Genomic DNA, 14,797 nt, shown 5'->3' on the forward strand with positions numbered 1-14,797 from the left:
AAATATTTATAGGTATAAGAGCCATGCTAAAATATGCAACCAATTGATCTAGAAATCAATCTCGATATGCTCGAACTTGTGAGCCTTGGGATCCTTGGAATCTTTCTCCAAGAACTTCACGTAATCGGACACTTTTTGACAAACCTCAGTCTGGTCACGGTGGACCGATTTCCACCAATCTGGACTTCCTAGACCCTTGCAGGCGGCCCAGCGAGAAATAAGATTGAACCGGAGTTCCCAATCTGTAGCTCCATAGTGATCACTGTAGACACCGGGCTTGCCCAAATTTCTCTGCTCAAAACAGTTGAAATAACCCTTTGGATCGGTTTCCAAAATAGGGTTGATCTTTGGTCTGTGGACATGGAGGAACATCACTTCAGGCAAAGCGGGCATTGCTTCTCCTAGTTCCTTTTGGAACTGCTTAAGAAGATTCTTTGTGTGATCATTATTCTGATCAAACGCAAGTCTGGTATCGATCCCACGGCCGGCCAAGAATCTCTTCCATTGGCGGACGAAGCCAGCAGATGTGGTGGGGTCGTATTGAACGATAGTGGTTTCCTGGAAACGACCGCTTTTTTCATGGAAGCCAGCCAACCAGGTGGCTCTTTCCACAACATGGTAGGGCTCGTCAAAGACGTGGAGGGCAGGGACAAATGTGTCTCTGTCACCGTCACCGGGGCTTCCCTGGTAGAACATTCTCCAGTAGTGGGTAGCGCCATAGACGTTGTAATAAAGAGACAAGTAAAGGGATCTGAAATGCTCTCTCTTGTTGAAGACCATCTGGCCCGTTTCGGTGGAAACGGCATTAGGAATGCCTTCACGATCGTGGAGATGCACAATGGTAGGATCTCTAGCGAAGTAGTCCCTGGCGTCCTCGCTATTTGGAATACCATGTCTTCTGACAGGCATGCCAGGGTCTAGTCTGGCAATGTCGTAATATGTTGGTGAGACAGTACGCTGCCAGAGATCAGGCCAAAGAAGAAACTTCGTTTTGAGGTATTCTGGCGACAGGATCAATTTGTCGGGGTTGATCAAAGGCATGTTGTCTGCGTCCAAGGCAATGACATTTTCAAAAGAAGTAACCAAAAGACCAAGAATCTTGAGCTGGAATTTGGAGAGATTGAGCTTGGTCAACAAGTCCTTTCCAATCTCCTTCTCTATAATTACACAGCGTGCGTTGAAGGTGGATTGCAAGGTGTTGCAGAGGTTCTCGTCGTACTCGTCCTCGGTGTTGATCATCACCTCAATCGGGAGCTTGGATCCGGTTTCTCTGATTTGGGCAATGGCGACCATGGCACCAGCGAAATATGCTCCACCGGCACTAAGAACAATACCGTCGCCGCTGAAGATCTGGTGGGGAGGAGTATTCATCAAGCGGAGCTGCAGAACGATATTGTCGTGGTTCTTCTGGAAGTCCAGGAAACGCTCTTTGCTGAACTGGACAATGTCCAACTTCTTTTCGTCGTAGATGACGGGGTTGACGACGAAAGCACAGCCCTTCAAGTCGCTGCCTCTTTCAGCTCTGGTCAAGGGAGCCATGGAGGGCCCGTTCTGCACAATCAAGTCCTCCAAAACAAACCGGAAGTAGTCTTTCCGAGACATGGTCTTGTCCAACTGCTCACGGACCTTCTCCTTGAGATTGGGAGAAGCATCCGAGGCAAGGACCTGGTCGACAGCCGAGAAGATCTCAAAGTTCTTTAGACTCTCCTTGTGCTCCTCGTAGAACTTTCTCTCCATGCCCTGGAGAAGACCGTAGTCCTTTTCTTTCAAGGTATAAAACGAGTTTGTGAACTGGTCGTTGAGCTTCTTCTGGAGCTCCTCGATGAAGTTCTCTTCATACTGGCCCTTGACCTCCTTACGCAAGTCCGCAATGAACTGCTCCCGGTGTGCTCTGTACAAGTCCTGCTTGATCAGATCTAGCACCATCTCCTTGTTGGCTTCTAGCAAGCCCTTACGAAGCAGCTCGGTGTATTCTGTGGAAGTCAAGGCATCCAAGCTTTTCTCGAGACCTCCATCCGAGGCGTTAGTGTAGTAGTCAGGTTCGGATCTGCTGAAGACGGCGACATTTATTAGAAGCACCACAGCAAGAATTGTGACGATGCCGGCTCTCAGACCGGCGAATTTGCTTAACAGCATGGAAAAAGCGAAGGTTTGGGATGGAGCCTGGGAAGAAAGTTAAAAAAGGCTGTCTAAGGAGCGCGAGGCGGCTGGATGATATACAGCGGATGGATGAAAAAAACTTTAGATAAGATAGCGAACGGAGTGCTGGCAAGCAGCTTAAAAGTGGGTTCTTCCGAAGATAAGAAAAGAGGGATCAAGAAGAAAAAGAAGAAAAACAAAAGAGAAAAAAGAACAATTTGATCAACAAAGCCAGCCGCCGGTGTCGCACACGCACCGTAGCAAAAATAATCTTTTTGTTATTGTCCAGACGTGGACCTTTTCGCAGAATTCCTGGGTGCTTTTGCAGAAACAGTGTGGATTTTGCACCCAGAAACCGCACACCCTTGACGTGCTGCACCGTCATATAAGCCTCAAAACGTGGCAGCCGACGGCGTATGGAGGATTTGGGTGAATGTGGTTTTTGAAATTGTGAAGCCCGGTTTTCTAAGGTTGGGGGAGGGTTGTGGCAAAAGGCCAGTGCACCGTGGGAAAAGCTTTGTACCTGAGAAGCATAGAAGGTTATTTGCGTTTCTGCTATTGCTAGGTTGGCTGTGGGAGTATATGCCGTGCTAATTAGACATCGCGGGCACGTAACCACGCATACTTCGCCTTCGCCTCGTGGGTGTCACGTGACGGGCATCAGATGAGGGCTTTTGCCAGCATTTCCAGAAAACCCACCCCCTAAGGGTTTTCAGGGTCCTAGGGAAAATGCCGTTGAAACATAGTCAGGCGTGTCTACTACGTCGTTTGCGGTGTGTGCCACGGTGATTTTCCAGAGGTGCAGATCTCGTATGGCTGCGGCTCGAAAACCATAAATGTAACGCCTTGAAGCTTATTGACCAAAGTGCCTCAGGAGAGAATCCGTATAAGCGTAGCATGCACGGCGTTGGCGTTTTGGCGCTGAGATTCCACTGGTTCAAAATGCGTATTATCTTTGACCAATGCAATGCGACGGATCGGTGCATCGAGGAAACGGGAAAATACCATTTTGTAGAAGACGAATATGTAGAGAAGGACTCGTTTGTTTGCTTGTGCTCCGCCCCTTATCGCTTTGGTTGGCTTAGGAGAATTCTCCAGGAGTGTGCCACCACGCCGTGCCATTGTGCATCTTTCAGGGGAACCGTCCCAAAAGAATAAGGAAAAGTGCGTCCAAATGGTAGCAATTTGTGTTTGTGACGCCGAGCCAGGATTGTGGTGGACTAGTTTGGAAAGTGGGTTTCTGCAAACGGTGGTGGTGTCGGGGAGGAAGAGAGGCGTAGGAGCTAAGTCGGATTTTCAGCGACAATTCGACATTGGAACAAAAGCCTTTGTTTGGAGCGGCAAGGACATTGATCGTGTGACACAAGCAGACGAAGGCTGTGATGGGTGAATTTAGGAAGAGGTGCGTTATGGCTGCGAACCAGAGACCGACATGCCGTGAATGTGGATAGGGGGTTGGGATGGAGGAAGAGGTTTCTGCATTTTGGAACGGTTTGGCGTTGTTTTGGAATGGGACGGGGGTTTCGGCGGTGGAGACGGTGGTGGAGAGGTTCCGATTGTCGTGATTATTCGCTTATGTTGATAATGGTGACTGAGGATGTGCTTTCATGGGACCAAGTTGATACAACCTTTCATTTTAGAAAAAATGGGATTTCCTTATAATTCAAGACAATATTTTACTTTTCATTAAAACTTGCCTTTCATTTATTTTGTGGCTAACTAAATGTGTGTATGGGCCCTCTCAATATGGTGAGAACTGAGATCCCAACTGGACCACACCCCAAACTAATATCCAAATACATCCAAGGTGACTCTGATATTTTCAATAACTACAACATCTCCCCTTCTGCTTAAATCGACCACTTATTAATTATTCCTTGTTTGTTATGGTGTCACGTGCAGCCGGTCTCGAGGACTTGCCATCATTTGCAACTATATCTACTCATTGCTTACAAACCACAAATGTCCGTCCAGCTCTCGGTCCAGCTCCTGGAAGGTCTTCCGAAGAATTCGGATAAATGCCTATTTCCACCTTCCCTACTACAGTCAACCATAGATAACGTCACCGATCTACCGCACCCTTTGGTGTTCAATCTATCTGATGGTGTATCGATCACAGCTGTGGGAGTGAAAGAGTTTACAGCAGAGGAGGGCACAATCGAAGTTCCACAATACATCTTCGATAGCATCAAGAATGAAATAGTTTCTATCGAACTAGCTGACCTACCGAAGGCTACCTTTCTTCAGCTTAAGCCTGCTCAGTTCTACCCCCACATCACCAACTGGAAGTACTATCTAGAGTCCCAGCTCAGCCAGAACTACACAACCCTCACTAAGGGAAAGCCATTTTTTATAGACGATAGAGTTGCAAAGACCTTGGTGGAGGTGAACGTCGAGGATGCCAATGCACCTACTGTCATCGTTGTGGATACAGATACCATCTTGGATGTGCTTCCGTTGAACGATATAATGGCTGCCCAGCAGCTCAGCCAAAATGATGCCACGTCAGCTTTGGAGAACATTCCAGAGCTCTCAAACTCTGAGGTACTCGAGCTTGTTCCTTTCAACCAAAGTGCTGTGCCAAAGATCTTTAAGATTGATCTACGGAAAGCACAAAGCAGCTTCTCCTTGGTCCTCAGGTCCGAAAACGAAGATGAAGCCTACAACGTGGACCTTCTAGTGGCACTTGATAAGTTTGTCAAGTTGGATAATTTTGCATTTGAAACTATGTCTCAGGATTCGGTTGTGGCCAATACCGATAAGGCTGTGGAGATCGACGTCAGGAGCGATATGATCGTCAACCACTTGGAGAAGTATAAGGAGGAGGATTCATGCTACTTGTACGCCGTGGTGTTTGCATGGGACCACAATGCCAAAGTCAGGCTTGAGAAGAAGCCTATCGTGCAAAAGGCTGAAGAGGTGAAGAATTCAACTATGGAAGCTCCATGCAGCCACTGTGGGAAAAGAATTGAAAAAGCAAAGTTGCCTCTCCACGAAGCTTTTTGCATCAGAAACAACGTCAAGTGCTCTTGTGGTCTGGTGTTCAATAAGGAAGTGCCTGCCAACCATTGGCATTGCGATGTTTGTGTGCCTCCAGTAGCTGGAAACAGCACCTTGTTCAAATTCAAGCATGACCGTCTTCAGCACAGCGGTCCATACAAGTGTGAAGAGTGTGACAACTCACCAGAGTACTCTGACTTTGTGCTGTTGGTGAGAGACCATAAGCTGACAAGCTGCCCTGCAAAACTCCACGAATGTATGTTCTGTCATTTAATTTTGCCACAAGAGGAGGAGACATACGAAGATAGGTTCACCAACCTCACTCACCATGAAAACCAGTGTGGCAACAAAACAACGGAATGCTTCGAGTGCCATCGGGTGTTCAAGCGCAAGGATCTCAAGAGCCACATGCGGATGCATTACATGGACAAGGTCGAGCTCAACACGGAATCTGTTGGTTTATGTGCAAATGTTAATTGTGTGAACATTGTCGAAGACGCCACCAACGAGCTCGGCCTCTGTGATATCTGTTACGGACCATTGTTTGCAACAGTCCTTGATCCAACGCACATCAAGTTGCAGAACAGGATCGAGCGTCGCTACATGCTACAGCTCACCAAAGGCTGTGGAAACAGCTGGTGTCAAAACTCGCATTGTGCTACAGCTTCCAAGCCACTCCCCATCAAAGACCTGCTCAATCTCATCCAACAAGAGCTTTTGCCGCTTATAGTCAAGCCCGAGCTTCCAATTACGAAGAAAAACGGCGCGAAGAGCTCTCGTAACGAGTTGTACTTTTGCATTTCCGAAAGTGTACATAACAAGAAGGCACTCGTGGAGCACCTAGCTGAGGAGGGCCACTACTCCAGAAACATGGCACTCAAGGCGGTTCACAAACTGCGTAACGAGGATAGTGCCAGGGAATGGCTTGCACGAAACGCAATCTCCGTCAGTTAGAGTTGCAGCCATTAGCATATAGACCAATAGCATTTGAGCCAAACGGCTGGCCCTTTTTATTACAGGAGAACGATTCTATTAAAGCGCAAATCCAATGTAGATGTTCATCCTATTGTCAGATATCACCCAGGACCAAACTAAGCAATAGCAACGTTATCCTCGGGTGTCTCAAAGATAGCCGACAAGTGTGGTCCTGTAACACATGCATTTCGTGCAATGGCTGGTCTAAATAGAGCTAATAGTCAGGCAGTTAACATAAAACAGAAAATGGGAGCTTTTGATGTCAGCGGATCTCTTCAAATTGTAGATATGAATGTGATTTTGGTGCCAAGTCCATGGCCAAACTACAAGAGATAGCACGAGGTTGAAGGAATCCCAAGGTTGAAGAAATATCAAAAACATAAAGATCTACCAGAAAATTCCAAATCCACTCCCAGAGAATTCAGTATAGTGGATCCTACTGAATGCTCCATCCAAAGAACCACTATTAGAGGACCACCAGGGCACGGAATTGGGACCTTATCAGCAACTCCGAGATCCTTTCGACCGAAAACGGTCACTTCCTTCAATTACAAAACGGAAACCCCAAAACCGTCTTCAACCGCTAGGGTGCAAAATTACTTATCTTGCCACCGATAATGCAAATCCACGACCCGACCAACTTTCACATTCTGCCATTGTGCGGTGCGGGATAGTGTGGATGTCTCCGGGGCCGACCGTTATTTCACCAGCCCACGTGAAACAAAAAGTGGCCTAAAACACGAAATCGATCAATTCGACTAATGAAGAAAATGTCAAAATAATTCATCTCTTTGGTTCTTCTCGTCCCCGGACCAGACCGGTCTGAGTCATGAGTGGCTGCGAAAGCCTCAGCTCCACAGTCCACAGCAACCCACCACCATCACCTACACAAAAACCGATACAAAACGGAATCTATTCATGAATCTAACCACTCAATGCTTTTTAAAAGATACCACAAAATCAGCTTCTCCTCTTCCTCCCTTCTGCCTCTTATCACTAGTCCGCATCTCGGAAGGCTTATCAGCACGCGAGCAACCGCAGTAGGGCCGCCACAGCCACCACATGTACGAGAAACTCCAAAATCAAACTCGACCAGGAGGTTTCAAACTTCCCCAATTCTTCAAAAAACACCTCATCCTCGCAATTGCACTTTCCTGAAGCCCTGGACCGCCCGGATTATCTGTGCACCCGTACCTCCCGTGGTGGCTGGCCCCCTTTCCTACACACACCGCCCTCTCGCTATAAAAGCCGACCCTCTTATCGCCACTGTTACTCCCTCTTCTTATCTGATTCCAGAAAAAGAACCCAAACTACACACAATCTCCACTTTTTAGCCATGTTGTTCTCCCGCTCCGTGGCCCTCTCCATCCTTGCCACCTTGGGCGTTAACGGTCTCGTTATCCCCCACATTGGTGACGTTATCGACGTCTTCAAGTCATCCGACTTGGCTACCTTGAAGGAAGACCTCACCCACAAGGCTGGTGAGCTTGTTGCCGACTTGAAGCACGCCAAGCGCCCTGTGTTGGTTGCTCCTTCCGAGGCTGCTCCTTTGTTGTCTAAGGAGGGTCTCCGTGACGTGATTCCCCACAAGTACATTGTGGTGTTCAAGGAGGGCGTGTCGAAGGACTACGCTAGCTTCCACTCGCAGTGGGTCGCCGAGGCTCACGCCCAGGCTGTTGGCTCTGCCGACAAGGCCGACCCATACTTTGCTGCCGTTGAGGCTGCTCAGACCGAGGGCGGTATCACCGACCAGTTCGACGTGGCCAGCCTCCTTACTGGTTACACCGGTTACTTCTTGGACTCCATGGTTGAGTTGATTCGCCGTGACCCAGCTGTCGCCCACGTTGAGAAGGACTCAATGGTTTACGCCAACGAGTTTGACGTCCAGAAGGGTGCTCCATGGGGTTTGGCCAGAATCTCTCACAGAGCTCCTCTCTCCTTGAGCTCTTTCAACCAGTACCTCCACGACACTGAGGGTGGCCATGGTGTTACCTCCTACGTCATTGACACTGGTGTTTTCGTTGACCACTCCCAGTTCGAGGGTAGAGCCAAGTGGGGTAAGACCATCCCTACTGGTGACACCGACAACGACGCCAACGGTCACGGTACCCACTGTGCCGGTACAATTGCCTCCAAGGACTTTGGTGTTGCCAAGAACGCCCATGTTGTTGCCGTCAAGGTCTTGGGCTCCAACGGTTCTGGTTCCATGTCCGACGTTCTCAAGGGTGTTGAGTTCGCCGCCAAGTCTCACCAGGAGCAGGCCAAGGAGGGCAAGAAGGGCTTCAAGGGTTCCACCGCCAACATGTCTTTGGGTGGTGGCAAGTCCCCAGCTTTGGACTTGGCTGTCAATGCCGCTGTCAAGGCTGGTCTCCACTTTGCCGTGGCTGCTGGTAACGAGAACCAGGACGCCTCCAACACCTCGCCAGCTTCCGCTGAGTTGGCCGTCACTGTCGGTGCCTCCACCATCTCCGACGCCAGAGCATACTTCTCTAACTACGGTGACGTTGTTGACATCTTTGCCCCAGGTCTCAACATTTTGAGTACCTACATTGGCTCCGAGACCGCCACCGCCACTTTGAGTGGTACTTCCATGGCCTCTCCTCACATTGCCGGTTTGTTGGCCTACTTTGTGTCCTTGCAGCCTGGTGCTGACTCTGAGTTCTTTGTCTCTGAGAAGGGTGTTTCCCCAGGTCAGTTGAAGAAGAACTTGGTTAACTACGCCACCAAGAACAAGTTGTCCGACATTCCAGATGACGGTACTCCAAACCTCTTGGCTTTCAACGGTGCTGGACACAACTTGACTAGCTTCTGGGGTGGTGAGGCCACCGAGGAGTCCGAGGCTGTCGATGTGAAGCAGGCCACTTTGGGCTCCAAGATTGACGAGTTGCTCGCCAAGGTGGAGAAGGACTCTTCCCACATCATCGACGACGTCAAGGCCTTGGTCAACGACATCTACCAGAAGCAGTAAGGGTTCTATAGAGTAGAGCTTCCGTTAGTTATTGATATACGATATTATTAAGCAAGTGTAGGCGCGATTTAACCGCGAGGGAAGTCTGGAGAAGGTATAGCGGTGGTAGTGGCGCGGTGTACGGGTGTGTTTGAGGTCTACCATGATTAGAAGCGCCATACTCAATGGTAAATTTCACCAACTTACACCTTTTTTTTATAGAATGTCGACTCCCGCAAAAAGAAGGCTTATGCGTGATTTCAAGAGGATGCAGCTGGACGCCCCCTCGGGTGTCTCTGCCTCTCCTCTCCCTGATAACGTCATGTCCTGGAATGCCGTAATCATAGGCCCAGCTGATACACCATTTGAAGACGGAACCTTCAAGCTTGTGCTACAGTTTGATGAACAATACCCCAACAAACCTCCTTCCGTTAAATTCATGAGTGAAATGTTCCATCCCAACGTTTACGCCAGTGGCGAATTGTGTCTAGATATTTTGCAGAACAGGTGGTCTCCTACCTACGACGTTTCGAGCATTTTGACGTCAATCCAATCATTACTTAACGACCCCAACATTCTGTCGCCAGCCAACGTGGAAGCAGCTAATTTATACAAGGACCACCGGTCGCAGTACATCAAGAGAGTGAGAGAAACTGTGGAAACAAGCTGGAACGAAGACGATGATGACGACGACGACGAGGATGACGATGATGATGATGAATAGTGGCTTCTTTAGACTATGTATATACAGGGCGGATTCAGGTGCCTTTTGGGGGGCTGTCGTAGTGCTACTTGAGCCAGAGGTAGTACCATTTCTTGCTTGGCTTTGGAGGTTCAGGCACGGGCTCGGGTTCCTTCTTTTGGAATGAGTCTTCGATGACGACTTCCTTGGGCTTGCCCTCCTCGCCGATCTTTTTGTCACGAGCAATCGCCAACATCACCACGAGGATGGTAATATAGATGAACGTCTTGGTCACAGGGTCCATTTTTTTAATGTCAAACTGTTCCTTTCTGACGGGCGTCTCGGCAAGTATAACAGGCTCTAATTTATTAATCTTGTCATTGTTTTTTGGTTGTGTAGTTCGTATTTTGGAAGGAAGAGTAAACGGAAGATCGAGCGGAGGTTCCATGGACTTCCAGTTGGAAAACTTCTCTCTGACACCCCAGTCACCGTATGCAATGTAATAGCCGAGTTTCTTGTCGGCTTCGGTGAGCTTGTGCCACTTTTTGTCGTACTTCTCTTGAAGCTCTTGAAGAACCTGGCCTTGATGCAAAAGACTCAATGTGCCGAAAATTTGGGGGTTTTTGAAGATTGGAGCAGTGTCTATAGGCTGAGTTCCATCGTCACTGCCAGAGGAAAAGAGCGATCCCATGTCTTTGAGTGTTTGAACGTGGACTTTGGCAGCCTCGGCTTTGGCTTCCTCTGGTGAAAGTTTCCGTGCTGGAGGGGTGGTGCTTTTTGAGTTTTGTTCTGGTTCTGGAGCGGTCAGGAGAAGACGGAGGGAGCATCTGGCCGTATATGGCAACCCACAGCGGGTCAATGGTGCCACGGTATTCAAGCGAAGCATGTTGGTGAAGAGAAAAATGCGACGATTTGCACCCACTATATGGAGCGCAGTATCACCAAAGTGGGTCCAGGGAACTTTATATTTTTCAATCATTGAATTAATGTTTCAGGGAATGCTAGACCCCGTCTGTGATTTGAGGCTTTCTCGTAATACATTGCGTCACTGTAGTTTGATGTTTATAGTAGCACACATCAACTTCACTCTATCGCACATACTGACCACCGCTCATTCCTAGCTTTCTGTTCTCAATTCCATTTCTATATACCCATTCCCAATGCCTAGACGATACGATTCATGAACTTCCCAATGGCAATCATCGGTGCACAGATGGCCTTGACAGCCATGCAAAGAGCATCAATGAGTAGCGAAAGCTCGTAGAGAATCCACATGAAGATCACCAACTCAATAAGAATAACCACCGTCTGAAGTGATGGAAAGTGCACGGCGATAATGTCGATTGGCGCAAAAATGATCTTCATGATCTTGATGCTCTTGATCAACAGGTTGATGTTCGACACAATCTTGACAGGTCCGCCCTCGTGAAGCTTACTGAACCTGCTCTCTCTAGTCATCATAGCCTGCGCCAGTGTAGGTGGGTACTGGTACAGATCAACCTCGTTGCCCAATGCTATTTCGTCACTCAAGTTTCCATCGTCACTGAGCTCGATTTCTTCTGGAAATTCGGATTCCGTGTAAATGGTAGATGCTTGGTCAAACTTCTGGACTGCTCGAGTCTCAGGCACGGCCTTGTTACCAAAATAAGCCAGCGCAGGCTCGTTCCACCGCTTCATCTTGGTCTTGTAGTCTTTGAGCTTGTTTCGTTTCTTCTTAGAAGGTGTGATTGACTCTCCTCTATCGATCTCGACTATTTTCCCGACAGGAGCAGCAGGAGTCGTAGAGGCCGAAGCCTGCGTGGTAGCTGAATTGTACACCAACCAGGAAAGCATGTAGTTCCAGAGTGGGTGGAAGTTGTCGTTTGGGCCTATGCTGCCCAGTCTAGCTTCAATCTCTTGTTCAGGCTCTTCGATGCTCTTCACTTTCTGATTTAAACGAGCTTCCTTCTCCCTGTTGTAGTTATCGAAGTAGTCGTCACCCAAAGCCTTTTTGGCGTTCTTCCACTTTCTTTTCCATGCTTTCTTGATATTCTCGTTCTGTGGATCATTCTCGTATCCCTCCATCTCCTCATCGTCTGAATTATCACTGACATGCTGAACGAAAAGCTCCGGATCCTTCTCTTGCTTCTTTTTCTTCCATGCAAGTTTGAACTTCTTCTCCAGCTTCTGTTTGGCCTTCTCCCTTTCCTTCTGGGCCCTCTTCTCGTCTAGCTCATTCTGGGTGTAGTAGTCGTACGAATTGTAGTCATTGATGCCCACCTTCTTTTGAACCGACTTCATTGCTCTCGATAATTTCTGTTTCTTCTCCTGTTCTCTGGTTTTCTCGGGATCGTCAAAGACAACGTCTATAGGGTTGAACCGCTCGTCCTGGTCTCTGTCAAATACGTCCATAAACGTTTTATGCGTAAACATTCTTGGCTTGACTTCCTCGGCATCCTCGTAACGTTTTTTCTGGTCGATGTAGTAACCTTCGTATCCGGCTGGTATCAGCCTGGGTTGGTCTTGAACCAGGTCAAGGTCCTGGGTGTGGAACGACGAAGAATCGTCCATTTTCCGTTTGGGCTTGTAGTAGTCCAGGTAATCGACCGTTCTCTGCTTTTTGTAGAGATAGTTCAAGTGAGCGGGTGTAATTGCTTCGTCTAGTTCATCTGGATTGTCTCGTCTAGGAGTTGACGGCGTAGAAACCGGTGACATCAGTCTGGACGGAAGCGTCGACAGACTCTGGTTTCTTCGCCTGTCTAGATAATCGGAGGTGAAGTAGCCAGTTCGAGAAACGTTCATGAAGAAAGTGGTGAAGAAGTGTGAAGGCTAAAGCTACGATCTGAAGAGGCCTGATCTGGGTGGCTGGCTGATCTGGGGAAGGTAAACAGTCCTGCAGGGTCCACCACCCGTTGATCCAGCCAAACAGTTGGTTCCGTTTTTTGGGAAATACCTTCTGATCAGTTAGGTGGAGCGGTTTTTGAAATCCAATTTTTGTAGGTTTGTGGTTGTTATGTGGGTTGCTTGTTGTGGTGGTTTCGCAGCCATTTTGACAGTGCCTTCTTGATAAGCACCACGAAAAGCAAACAATAACAAAAACTCCGAAATGATGACCGGAGACGAATATGTGGGTGGGGAAGTTTTGTGGGACCCAGACTTGCAACTTTTGTATTTCTATTGATCTGTCGTGATCGGAGGGTACCAATGGCAGAGAATGTGGAAGCACATCAAAGTGCATCTGCTATACCCATTGGGTGAATTAGCAAACATAGTCTTTTCTTGTTCAGTTCATCTGTAAAAGAGGACGTTGTTTTCTGGTGAAAGCCACTTGAAAGATCATCTATTTATTTGAATTTTGATTCCAAGTCCATCTTGGGTTTTCCACTTCTTCCTCAACTTCTCACAAGACCTCCACTTTGGCTGCGAATTAGTCACCGATGGAAAACCACAAAAGTTCCACAAAGAAAAAGTCCGATCCCGAAAATATTCAATTTAATCAAAAGGAGAAACCAAAAACTCACTAATCGCTACACCTCGTATCTCTCTCCATCCTGCTTTTCTCCTACCCCAGATGCTCACTCTTATCTCACTCTCAAGATCATCTGCAACACCTCCCCCATGTTCCGTCTACAAACCAAAACCCGCCTGCCCTCCATACTTAGACTAAGCAGAGCCTACTCAAAGCCTCAGGAGACAGCTTCATCATCTCCAATTTCATCCCACTCCTACATTGATGACGATATCCTTTCCTTGGTGAGCAAGCAGAAGATCGCTAACCACTTGGAAGATCTCGGGCCGTATCCGCTGTACTCGCTGATTTTGACGCCCCAGCACTTTTTCCAGAATGAGGTGTTGATGAAATACTCCCAGAAACTGCCCCATCCGGTGTCGTTGAGACAATTGGCAGGGTACGGCAAGGCCTTGACCAAACAGAAGATCCTAGCTTCTGCCAACTTTGTCAGACTAGAATTGCCTATCCGACTTGCCATGAGAATCCGTGACCTCCAAACGCTTCCCTTTGGAGTCGTCAACAACTTCCATCTCGCTCAGATCTACGAAAGCTACTACCATCTGTTCAATGCGTTCCGGAAGATCCCCAATATCACCACGGCATCTGAAAACGAACGCTTTTGTGAGGACATCAGCAATCTCTTGGATCAACACGTCTTCAACTTGTCTCATCTCATGATGGGTGCGTTGGAGGTGTCCATTTTGGAGAGTCTTCCACAGGATGCTCTAGACAACTTCATGAGCTCAATGCTCCGCTCCAGAATCAGTAGAAGAGTCATTGTAGAGGAGCATTTGTCGCTTACAGAGATCTACAAAAAACATCCATACCAGAGGCAGTCGCCAGATTACATTGGCGAGATCTTCCATCGATGCAACGCTGCAGAGCACTTCAAGATGGTTCACGAGTTGGTGAAAGACTCCTCATTGGAGGCATTCCCCAATAGAGACCTCATGCCTGATTTAGAGATTGACGGCGATACCTCCTTGAGCTTCCCGTTCATGGTACCCCATTTGCATTACTTGTTTGGTGAGATCTTGAGAAACTCCATGGAAGCCACCATCACCACCCACGGAGACAGCGGCAAGAAACTTCCACCAATCAAGGTCACGTTGATTGACTCGAAAAAGCTGGTGACTTTCCGCATATCTGACCAGGGCGGCGGCATGAGCCACGAAAAGCTCAAGTCGATCTGGTCCTTCGGAAAACTGCCTGACCATGCCAGACAGAGTCTTGCCAACTTCCACTCCATCCCAGACTTGCAAATGTACTCCAATCTCCAAGTCACTCCAGCTGGTTCCTCCATTATTCAACTGCAAGACCAGCTTCTGGGAACCTCCATGGCAGAAACACTGCCAGAGACGAAAAAGTCAACCCTAGACAGGTTGATCAACAGACACTACAAGTTCAAGTTGGGGCTTGGGTTGCCCATGTGCAAGGTTTATGCCGACTACTGGAACGGAAACCTCAGCATGAATTCAATTGAAGGCTACGGCAGCGACACCTGCCTAGAATTGAGTAAGCTCGGATTCCACTCCAATGTGATCCAGTTGGACAGAGCATAGTC

At 48.1% G+C, this 14,797-nt stretch overlaps 7 protein-coding genes across 7 annotated transcripts; 4 read left to right on the forward strand and 3 right to left on the reverse strand.

Annotated features, from left to right (window-relative positions):
• Positions 1-48: 48 nt before the first annotated feature.
• Positions 49-2,136, reverse strand: MNN26 (Mnn26p; the record flags this gene model as incomplete). Its single annotated transcript, XM_024860282.1, has 1 exon — positions 49-2,136. One exon carries the CDS (start codon positions 2,134-2,136, stop codon positions 49-51), a length of 2,088 nt encoding a protein of 695 aa, XP_024711500.1.
• Positions 2,137-4,101: 1,965 nt separating this feature from the next.
• On the forward strand, positions 4,102-6,093 carry C7M61_004971 (uncharacterized protein; the record flags this gene model as incomplete). The annotated part of the gene is made up of 1 exon (XM_024860283.1): positions 4,102-6,093. One exon carries the CDS (start codon positions 4,102-4,104, stop codon positions 6,091-6,093), a length of 1,992 nt encoding a protein of 663 aa, XP_024711501.1.
• A 1,357-nt stretch (positions 6,094-7,450) lies between these two features.
• C7M61_004972 (proteinase B) lies at positions 7,451-9,082 on the forward strand (the record flags this gene model as incomplete). Its single annotated transcript, XM_024860284.1, has 1 exon — positions 7,451-9,082. The coding sequence occupies one exon, from the start codon at positions 7,451-7,453 to the stop codon at positions 9,080-9,082; it is 1,632 nt and encodes a 543-aa protein (XP_024711502.1).
• Positions 9,083-9,284: 202 nt separating this feature from the next.
• On the forward strand, positions 9,285-9,785 carry RAD6 (E2 ubiquitin-conjugating protein; the record flags this gene model as incomplete). The annotated part of the gene is made up of 1 exon (XM_024860285.1): positions 9,285-9,785. The coding sequence occupies one exon, from the start codon at positions 9,285-9,287 to the stop codon at positions 9,783-9,785; it is 501 nt and encodes a 166-aa protein (XP_024711503.1).
• A 64-nt stretch (positions 9,786-9,849) lies between these two features.
• On the reverse strand, positions 9,850-10,629 carry C7M61_004974 (uncharacterized protein; the record flags this gene model as incomplete). Its single annotated transcript, XM_024860286.1, has 1 exon — positions 9,850-10,629. The coding sequence occupies one exon, from the start codon at positions 10,627-10,629 to the stop codon at positions 9,850-9,852; it is 780 nt and encodes a 259-aa protein (XP_024711504.1).
• A 278-nt stretch (positions 10,630-10,907) lies between these two features.
• On the reverse strand, positions 10,908-12,524 carry C7M61_004975 (uncharacterized protein; the record flags this gene model as incomplete). The annotated part of the gene is made up of 1 exon (XM_024860287.1): positions 10,908-12,524. One exon carries the CDS (start codon positions 12,522-12,524, stop codon positions 10,908-10,910), a length of 1,617 nt encoding a protein of 538 aa, XP_024711505.1.
• An 816-nt stretch (positions 12,525-13,340) lies between these two features.
• Positions 13,341-14,795, forward strand: C7M61_004976 (alpha-ketoacid dehydrogenase kinase family protein; the record flags this gene model as incomplete). Its single annotated transcript, XM_024860288.1, has 1 exon — positions 13,341-14,795. One exon carries the CDS (start codon positions 13,341-13,343, stop codon positions 14,793-14,795), a length of 1,455 nt encoding a protein of 484 aa, XP_024711506.1.
• Between the last annotated feature and the right edge of the window lie 2 nt (positions 14,796-14,797).

This window comes from Candidozyma pseudohaemuli, assembly GCF_003013735.1.
Source record: "Candidozyma pseudohaemuli strain B12108 chromosome Unknown scaffold00020, whole genome shotgun sequence".
NCBI classification, from domain to species: Eukaryota; Fungi; Ascomycota; class Pichiomycetes; order Serinales; family Metschnikowiaceae; genus Candidozyma; species Candidozyma pseudohaemuli.